Source organism: Vicia villosa, unplaced genomic scaffold (genome assembly GCF_029867415.1).
Source record: "Vicia villosa cultivar HV-30 ecotype Madison, WI unplaced genomic scaffold, Vvil1.0 ctg.000393F_1_1, whole genome shotgun sequence".
Lineage (NCBI taxonomy): Eukaryota > Viridiplantae > Streptophyta > Magnoliopsida > Fabales > Fabaceae > Vicia > Vicia villosa.
Window position 1 is genome coordinate 541,173 of NW_026705177.1, and position 11,146 is coordinate 552,318.

General features: G+C 33.4%; 1 protein-coding gene across 1 annotated transcript; it reads left to right on the forward strand.

The window, feature by feature from the left end:
• The first annotated feature begins 8,188 nt into the window (after positions 1-8,188).
• Positions 8,189-11,146, forward strand: LOC131627675 (S-adenosyl-L-methionine:benzoic acid/salicylic acid carboxyl methyltransferase 3-like). The gene is made up of 4 exons (XM_058898515.1): positions 8,189-8,278; positions 9,246-9,650; positions 9,753-10,007; positions 10,811-11,146. Exons 1-4 carry the CDS (start codon positions 8,204-8,206, stop codon positions 11,144-11,146), a joined length of 1,071 nt encoding a protein of 356 aa, XP_058754498.1. The 5' UTR covers positions 8,189-8,203.

The window sequence follows — 11,146 nt, forward strand, 5'->3', positions numbered from 1 at the left end:
AAACAAGTGGAGATGGCGGATTATTCAAGGTCAAGACTCTTTGTGGTTTAATATTTTGCACTCGCGGTATGGAGACGTGTCCTCCAAAATGTTCGGAGGAGGAGGAAGTAACAACAAAGTGCCAAAAATCTCAACTTGGTGGAAAGATATTTTAAAAATTATTTCTTATTCTTTCCGTGATCCTATTGTTGATTCTTGTAGGTTCTCCGTTCATTATGGCTTTTCAACCCCTTTTTGGGAGGCTAGGTGGTTGAAGGATATTTCTTTGAAAGATTTGTTCCCGGATTTATACGATATATCTCGGTTAAAGTTTGTGTCGGTGGCGGCCATGGGAGGATGGAAGGATGGAGTGTGGGTATGGGGAGATTTCGGTTTGTCGGTGTTAGAGGTGGGAGAGCTTTGTTTGGAGGCGGAGCTTGCGGAATTTATTGGGCAAGCGGAGGGTTTTATAGGTTGGAAGGAGGGAAAGGATTCCGTTGAGTGGGACTATTTCGAGGATAAGGTTTTTACGGTTGCATCTTGTTACAATTTTTATAACAATCTTCGTATTCGTTACGGTCCATCTAATAGGAATGACGAAGCTTTTGGGTTGTTGTGGAAATTGGAAGTCCCTTTCAAAATCAAGGCTTTCGGTTGGAGGCTTTTTCTTGATAGGCTACCGGTGAAAGAATTGTTGAAGATCCGAGGTATTTCCACTCCCTTGGATGATTTAAAGTGTTTTTTTTTATGGTGATTGGTTGGAATCTAGTTCCCATTTATTTTTTAGTTGTTTAGTGGTGAAAAATATTTGGAGTGAGATAGCTAATTGGGTTGGTAAAGGGGATAGAGTAGAGATTGAGTGTTTGTCGAATTTTATGGATTGACACTTGTTTTTTCATAGCAAAAAAGTTAAACATAGGAAGTTGGGAGTGGTGTGACTTGCTACCACTTGGACTATATGGTTGGTTAGGAATGGAGCTTGTTTCTGGAAGGAAGTTTGGAATGTTAATAATACCGTTTGGAATGTTAAGCATTTGGCGTGGAGATGGTCTTTTTGCGGGAAAATTACGCACCCCAATTATTCTTTCTACGAGTTTTGCATGGATCCATTGCATTTTTTGTCGTAGCCGTAATTGGTTTGTAATTTTCCCTTTTGTCGGATTTTTCCCGTTTCCTCGTGTAAACAGGTTGGAGAACCCTTAGTTATCCGTTTTTAATATATCTTGCTTAAAAAAAAAAAAACTATTACATTTAAAAAAAATTAAAGTAACTTAAATTAAAATAAATTTTAAAGTATTTATTATTTTGGAAAGAATAATTTTTTCAATTATATCTCATTTTTGAGGGATTAATTATTGATATGTTTTACATAATTAAACAATTAAGGTTAGGAGGGTTCAAAATAATGACTTTAAACCGAGCATGAAGTGTCACATGTCCCAAAATGGAGGGAATAATTGCGCATTACCAACATAATTAGTTGAATGAGAAATGTTTTTTGTATTTCACGATCTCACGACCACTAGCATAGTTTTCCCAATAAATACAATAATAGGTAGATTATCCATAACATACATTCAATCAAACCACAGCATACATTCAATCAAACAAGCTATTTAACATATTTGATCATTTATTACTTTTATTTTTTTTTAAGTATTTCTTTTAATAATAGTTTAACTTTTCACATTCAGACTTAACGCTCTTTAGAGTAGTTAAAGAATTCACAACTCAGAGACAACCTTATTTTTTCGATGCTACCACCTTAAGAAAAAAATAAATCATTGTTAAGAGCTATCAGTTGAATCTTGGTAAAACTTTTTTAGTTCAAAAAAATTTGGAACGCTTGGTGGAAAACTATGACCAATACCACTAGAAATTTCCAATCACACGGATATAACTACTCTTGAAGTGTTCACATGCGATCTAGAAATAGTCCCAATAGTATGAATCAACCAACATTCATTGTCTATTTGAAGGACATACCATCAATGATTCGATCAACCTTTCAAATCAATTGGAATTTCAACTATTGTGCCTCCCCATTCTTTAAGGGTGTGCTTGGATTGCAAGAAGTAGAGCCGAGAGAAAGACTGACGAGAGAGTAGTAAAAGATAAATGGGGGGTACTTATCCTACTTGGTGTTGCATAGAAATAGAGAAGAGAATAGAGAAGAGTGATTAAATTGGTGTGAGACCCACACCATTTTTCTTCTCCTCAATGCTGCTGCAAAGAAAGAGGAGAGAGTGTCTCAATTTTTAGCCTTTTCCTATTTTAACCTTTAATTGTACGTTTTGTAACCTTTTTTTTTTCTTCCAGTTTTGTTTTTTTTTTTTTAATTTAAAGTGTCCCTGGGGCACTTGTTAGCATTTCCCTTTAAATAATACCACTTGTTTCATATTAATTAATTAAATTTTTTTATAAAGAAACTAATTAAATAAAGTAATTTATATATGAACTAATTTTCTAGAGTTGAGTTTAAATATTTGTCTGTGTATGAAATTAATGTAAATACGGTGAAGAATAAATTACATTTCAATAATGTTGTAGTATACTTTTAAATCAAGGGATATTTGTGTCTTTTCAAAAATAACATACTCTCTTTCTCTTCTATGTCTCTCTTCTTTCTTTTTACCAAACAACACATCAAATCTACTCTATTTCTTATCTCTTTCTCTCTTCTTATACTTTATCTTACTTATTTCTCTCTTCATACTTTCTCTCTACAACCAAACACACCCTAAGAGTTAGGATAACTATTCCACACGAGGAACCAATGACAATAGCTATGTTTATATATTAGACAATATTATGAGATTGATGTAGAAAGCTTGTTATGGTAGTTATTAGTTGTTATAACTAACTAACTATTAGTTAGTTATTTGGCATGTAACTACTTTTCAAACTTACTTTCCATATATAAGTGAGAAGTATGCAACTTGTACATTCATTCAATCAATGAGATAATTCTTAGTTCCTCTTTCTCATTATGAGTATCTCATATTACAATACGGTATCAGAAATATTTTTTCCTGATTTTCTCTTGCTTTAGCACTTTTATTCACTTTTCTTTTTCATCTCGTCTTCTTCATCTCGTGCTCACCTTTTTGCTTCATTCTTCAATGGAAAATCACGATGATCTCTACTATCTCCACTCATCTGATCACCCAGGGGTTGTTATTGGTTCACAACTATTAACGAGTGACCGTTTTAATTCTTGCCGACGTGCCATGTTAATGGATCTTGATGGAAAGAACAAGATTGTTTTGTGGATGACACACTTCCAAAACTAGAATATCACTCTCCTCAATATCGTTCGTGGATGCGCAACAACAACACCATTTCTTCTTGGTTTCTCAATTCAGTTTCCAAAGAGATCTCTTCTAGTATCATCTATACTGCAAAGGTTTTAGAGATTTGGAAAGAGCTTCAAGATCGTTTTCAGTAGAAAAATACCCCCCAAAATTTTCATTTGAAGAAGAATCTTCGCAGCTGCACACAAGGATCATCCAATGTCAGTTATTACTACATACAATTCAAGTTTATATGGGAAGAATTGGGAGAATATTGTCATGTTCACACGTGCAATAATGGTGGAGTGCAACCTATCGTGGATTATCTTCAAAATGAACACATTCTCACATTCTTAATGGAACTCAATGAGTCTTTCAATTAGGTTCATGAAAAAATTCTCCCCATGGAGCCTCTACCTTATATATAGTTTACTCAAGATAAGAAACAACGAGAGGCTACGGTTACTTTGAATCCTATTGAAACTCCTATTGTATTTGCTATTACAACTAACAACACCAAAACATTCAATAAAGATATGCCAACTTGTGCTCATTGTGGTGTTGTTGGTCACCTTAAGGAGAAATGCTTCAAACTGCATGGATATCCTCCAGGATACAAGAAATCTCAGAGTTTCAAAGCAACAAATCAAAGTCACAATGTAAATGAAATACCATTGCATTCACTGAACCCTTTGGAGATATGCCACAGATGACTTCGCAGAATTACTAGTAGATAATCAACTTCTTGTAAGCACAAATGACCAAAGCTAGACCTCCTAAAGAAAACTCATTTGTGAATTTAGTCATAAGTATGAGCTTTTCCACTATTGACACTCATAAATGACTTTGTCCAAAACTATAGATAGTATATTCAGGTACCACCTCTCACATATGTTATGATATCTCTTCTTTTGAGTTCCAAAAACCTTTACTTAACAAGTATGTTACTCTTCGTGATGGAAATCATATACCTGTTAAAGCTATATGTAACATTGCTCTACATTATTTCTTAGTTCTCCAAGGTGTCCTTTCATTTAAACCTCATTTCAGTAGAAATGTTACTCATAACACTCATTTAAAATTGATCATTGACTCTCACCATTTTTCCATCCAGGATACCAAGCAATCGAAGACGATTGACAAAAGCGACCTCAATTCAGGTTTTTACATCCTTAATGTTGATGATGTTAAGCTAATAAATATTTTTTCACATGTTTACAATTCAGTTTCTTCAAATAATAATGCCAAGCTATGGCATCATAAGCTAGGACAGTTATATCTGATGCTCCTATGAAGATTCAACAAATTTTTACACTAGTAAATACTCAATTTGGTAAAGAGATAAAAGCTTTGAGATCTGACAATGCAAAGGAATTGGCCATGACTCAATTTCTTCAAGACCAAGGCATTATTCATCATTATGGTTGCCCTAAAAGACCTGAACAAAATTCAGTGGTATAGAGGAAACGTCAGTATTTGTTAAATGTGGCAATCTCCTTAATGTTTCATGCCAATTATAAGGTCCTTAATGCTTGAAGATATTTCTCAATATAGAAGGATAATTGGTATATTATCATATCTGACAATTTCTAGACCTGATATTTCCTTTTCCATAAACAAGCTCAGTAAATACATGGATAAACCTCAACACCCTCATTTGAATGAGTTCATCAAGTGTTACAATACTTGAAGGGTGCACTAGGACAAGGAGTCGTGTTTTTTGTTAATCCATCACTTCATATCTCTGCTTATTCAAATGCATATAAGAGGAGCTTCATACCCACAACAAAATATACCACTTCATTTTGCATACATCATAGAGGCAATAAACATCATGATCACATCTAAATCACCTTACAAAGCCAAAATCATCCATCAATACCATGAACATTAATCATCAATACAACATTATGCCATCATTGAAAAAATTATATTGCTGTCAAATGATTATTGGAATACTTGTTTGCACCAATCCAAGTAGCAAAATCCCACTCCAACCATTCATCTCTGACCATTCCATAAAGACCGACAAAACTAATCTACCATAAAGACCGACAAAAACAAAATTATTGTATCAATATGGTTTTACTAACTATCATATAAGAAAACTAACAGTTCTACCATTATAACATGTATTTCAACAACAACTCGTTCAACAACAGTAGAATTAGAAAAATCAACAATCCCAAAACCACAAGCATGCCCCGTGGTACAATCCTTCATAATCACCGCCTCAACCACATCACCAAAGCTCTGAATATACTGTCTGAGTCGGTCTTCATTAGTATCCCAGGAAATTCCTCCAATGAACAGTTGTTGAATGAGTTTTAAAAGCTACTTGAATGAGTTTTAACAACTACTTGAATTTGTTTCAGAAACATCTCTTGTTCACATCAAGAGTTTTAACAACTACTTGAATGAGTTTTAACAGCTACTTGAATTCCACCCCATAATGCACCCTAAAAAGTTCCCTAAAATATTCGATACAAATTATGCAGTGCAAAATGAGTAAGGGTGAAATACATATAGTAGCTTGCAATAATATGTTAGGACGAAGGACAAAAGAAGAAAACGACGAATAAAATAACAAATTGAAAAACAGGCGTGAAGTACTACGACGAAAGCAACTTGAGTATCCTACATAAATACAAAACAGCAAAACATGAGCAAACAACTGCAGATCTAAAACAAAAAAACTAAGAATTTGATTGGTTTGAAGCTTTCATCGAACACTTTGTAGGCAACCTATTTAAACCCGGAGATTCCACAATACTAAAACAAATTATTCACAAACATGAACACAGATCTCTACCACAAATTTCATTATATGCATACACCATTAAACACCGTTAAACAACAAACATACGAACCAAATCTATACCATAAATAGTAGTCTCAGAGAACAGGAACCGTCTTATTTTGCAAAACCCAACGAAACACGAAATAACCCATTAGAAAATACAATACCAGTGAAATCAGAACCATCAGAGAAACCACAACTTTAAGATGGATACAATTCGCCATGACTGTACAACAAAAATTATAACGACATAGAAAACTTGAGAAAAACACAAATCTGTTGAGATCCAAATATTCAGAAAAACCAAAACTTTAAGATAGACATATCGTTGCAGTGGCCATACAACAAAAATCACAGCAACATTGAAAACCCTACAAAAACACAAACCTAGTGAGATACGGACTTTCAAAACCAAAAGAACAAAACAACATTGAATATGTAAAATGAAACAAATAATGACAATGCAAACTCACATCCAGGGGCGGAGCCAAGGCCCAGCCAGCCCGGGCAGGCGCCCGGGCTCAACCCCTATTTTCTTTGTACTCCCCCCAATTTAACAGTCGATTTTTAGACAAAACCAGGGGCAAAATTAGGGACAAAATTATTAAAAATAAGGTGTGAAAATTAAAACAGATAAATAATCAATGGTGTAAAGTTTTTGCCCAGGCTGTCTAAAATTTCTGGCTCCGCCACTGCTCACATCTATGCTTATATTCATAACTCATAAGATCCAAATTAATAAACCTCAAAGTTCTTGCCATGCTGATATGGTGAAAAACGGAAGCTAAAGGAGTATTATGGAAGAGAAAGATTTTGGGATTCTTACAGACCACCAAATAGGTATGTGAAAAAATGGGGTTCGAGGGAGAAAAAGAGAGTGTTGTGATGGTGAGATGGAGTAGGTGGAAGCAGAAAGGGATGGTACAATATATAAGTGATATTTGCTTTTGGAGTGTCTAGAAGGAGATAGGGAGCTTTGGAAGAATCGTAATTGTGTCAGTCAAATAGATTGGGAAAAATGTTTTGCAGTAGCATAAAAATTTATGTTGAAGAAAGTATTTAGTTTGCTTTCAGCAACCAAATTCAATAGTTACGATTTGAGTGTATCGACCACATTTGCCCCAAAATGGGTGACGTGTAAAAGTAAGAGAAAGGGTTATGAAAGATTTTTTCATATACTCAACTTTTCTTATATGATAGATATTAGTACTTCTTATTTAAATACTCGAAGAAGACCTAAATTATGACCGTTGATCGTTCCTATGGTTTGTGCCTTGTGTTCGGTCATTTACTTTCACCCTTGTCCTATGATGACCGTAGAGGACGAGGAAGAAGCCTGATATATATGGGTTGTAGATCATGGATTTAGCCTAACTCTAATCCAGAACAAGAATAAATATGAAAAATAAATCAATCCACCCTCTTATAAATACAAGTCTTAAAATAAAATATGCTATCAAAATTATGATTTCAAAATTCATCTATTGTTTTAGAAGATAGATTGAATAACACCCAAAATAAATGTGTTAAAAAGAAAAACCCAAATGTCACGGATTCAGATGCAATTAAATATGTGCTTTTTGCAAGTAATATTTCTTCATGAATATATATATATATATATATATATACTTTTTATCATGAGTATATTTTTTTCAGCATAATATTGAAAAACCTTCCTTTGTACTATAAATTTTAATCAAAATAATATATATATATATATATATATATATATATATATATATATATATATATATATATATATGTATGTATCGAAAATAATAAGTTTATAAGAAAAATAATATGTCCTTGTTTTAAAGCTTTAGATGAATATTTAATCTCAATATCTCTGAATAATATAAGAACCATGATTAATCCGATAAAATTCTGAATAACATATACGGGTGATTAAATTTGACTGGAATAGAATAATAACAGCAATATTAAATCCAAGTATATTGATGTATCATTGTCATGAATCCTAGGTAATAAAATTTAATTGGTATGGGTTAACAACCAGCAGTATGTCCGATATGTCTTCTTTTATATATAAATATGGGTTGTTGTATAGCCTTTTATCAAACACAGAAGCAAAAGATAGAGAAAGTGAAACATAAAACTAAAAGAAATAAGAATGGACGTAGAGCAGAGAGTGCACATGATAGGAGGCCATGGAGAAGAAAGCTATGCAAATAATTCATTGGTGCAGGTATATAGATTGTGTAAATAACACTATAGTCTTTGATTTTTGTGTAACAACTAGTTTGACACTAAAGACATTTGTTTCAACTTATATCATTGTTATGATTTAAAAATAAAATAAAATAGTGTTTGAATTCACACGTCTTTTTTATTTTTAAAGTTTGAGAGAATTTACTTAGTTGGAATAAAAGTTGGATTGTTAAATTATTTTATTTGAAATGAATATAGAATCTATCTCCTTTAAAATATTTTTTAAAATAAGAAAAATTATAGTAATGAGCTGAATATATTATATGATATTTAAGTGTTTTGTATTGTGATTTCAAAATCAAGCGTTAAATCAGTAATTTGCTTTCTATGGTAATATTCTTTGTTGTAAGTAGTATGATAAAAAAATACTGTATATTTTAAATTTTAAAAATAAAAATGAACTAAAATTATTTTAGAGACATTATATTAAAAAATATATCAAAATTTCTTTTCTCTCTTTTTTATAATTTAAAAATTATAAAAGGTTATACAAGGTTTATGTATGTAATATATTTCAAAATTATAAAATAGTTATTAGGATAATATATTTTTGTTTTGGGCAAAAGTTCGAATTCACGTCGTCAACAAAAGAATAGTATGTGTTTTGACCTTTTAAAAATGAATTTGAATTTTTGGAAGTGCCACATAAAAGTATTAGTGATACGGCACATATGAAATTGAGGTGTCAACCGAAAGGATGTGCACTTATGATTTAATATATTATAATAGAAGATAATAGATAGTGGAGTAGTAAATCTAGAGACTAGTATTTAGCTATAAATATGGTCCGACATATCCTACCGAGGATCCAAACTCCGATTTCTCACATTATATGTATAATTTTTAACATGATATCAAAAGTGGTACTATGATGACGACAAATGAATATGTCAACCCATATAATATACACTTATAATAAATACTTTCTATTTTATGTTTTATAGGGAAATGTGATTTCTTCTACAAAGCTCATAAGAGAGAAAGTCATAACTAGTCTATATTCCAATACATTTCCTAGTAGCCTCACAATTGCAGATATGGGTTGTTCTTCTGGACCAAACACTTTATCAGTGGTGTCAGAAACTATCGAGATTGTAGAAAAAATTTGTAAAGAGCTAAATCATTTATCTCCCAAATACATAGTATATTTGAATGATCTTGCAGGAAATGACTTCAACAGTGTCTTTAAGTCACTTGACAGCTTCAAAGAGAAACTATCTGATGAAATCAAAACTGAAATCGACAATTGCTATTTCTTTGGAGTACCTGGTTCTTTCTATGGTAGAGTTTTTCCTGATCAAAATCTGCATTTTGTCCATTCCTCTTTTAGCCTTCACTGGTTATCAAAGGTTAATACTATTACCTCATTTTCTATGTGATTGTTTAAGCAATTAATCAAATCAAGTATGAAAATATATAACTGATTTCTGTTTCTTATGGAGAATAACTAGGTTCCCGAGGGCTTAAACAATAATAAAGGTGCTATTTACATCCAAAACACGAGTCCTTCAAATGTCATCAAAGCTTACTATGAGCAATTTCAAAAAGATTTTTCCATTTTCATCAAGTGTCGTGCAGAGGAAATAGTTGAAGGGGGTTGCATGATTCTAACGTTTTTGGGAAGAAGAGGTGATGATCCAAGTAGTAAGGAATGTTGTTACATTCCAGAGCTTTTAGCCACTGCACTTAATGACATGGTCTTAGAGGTATAAACCTATTTCATAAATGAGGGAAACACACACACACACACACACACACACACACACACACACACACACACACACACACACACACACACACACACACACACACACACACACACACACACACACACACACACACACACACACACACACACACACACACACACACACACACACACACACACACACACACACACACACACACACACACACACACACACACACACACACACACACACACACACACACACACACACACACACACACACACACACACACACACACACACACACACACACACACACACACACACACACACACACACACACACACACACACACACACACACACACACACACACACACACACACACACACACACACACACACACACACACACACACACACACACACACACACACACACACACACACACACACACACACACACACACACACACACACACACACACACACACACACACACACACACACACACACACACACACACACACACACACACACACACACACACACACACACACACACACACACACACACACACACACACACACACACACACACACACACACACACACACACACACACACACACACACACACACACACACACACACACACACACACACACACACACACACACACACACACACACACACACACACACACACACACACACACACACACACAGATATATATATATATATATATAGCTGTAGATACAATATGTTGTCAAAATAAGTTTTGAAATATGAATATAACATTGATTTTTTTTGTATGACTAATAGGGGATTATAGAAGAAGATAAAGTGAATAATTTCAACATTCCTAATTATTATCCATGTCCGAGTGAAGTGAAATTTGTAGTTCTCAACGAAGGATCGTTTAACATGAATCACTTGGAGGTGTCAGAAGTAGATTTAAATGTTTCTATTAATCAAAGTGGATATAAATTTGCACAGGCCATGAGAGCTGTGTTTGAACCTTTACTAGTTAGTCATTTTGGCGAAACTATCATTGAAGATGCTTTTAACCGCTATCAAGAAATCTTGGCAGATCGAATGACCAAGGAAATAATAAAGTCAACTTATTTTACTATATCATTGACTAGGAAATCATTATAA

What these genes read in the sequence shown, in the direction of transcription:
- LOC131627675 (XM_058898515.1), top strand. Translation starts at nt 8,204, where the DNA reads ATGGACGTAGAGCAGAGAGTGCACATGATAGGAGGCCATGGAGAAGAA. An exon ending in GCCTTCACTGGTTATCAAAG is followed by an intron (nt 9,651 to 9,752) that starts GTTAATACTATT and finishes GAGAATAACTAG; the next exon opens with GTTCCCGAGGGCTTAAACAA. An exon ending in TTAATGACATGGTCTTAGAG is followed by an intron (nt 10,008 to 10,810) that starts GTATAAACCTAT and finishes TATGACTAATAG; the next exon opens with GGGATTATAGAAGAAGATAA.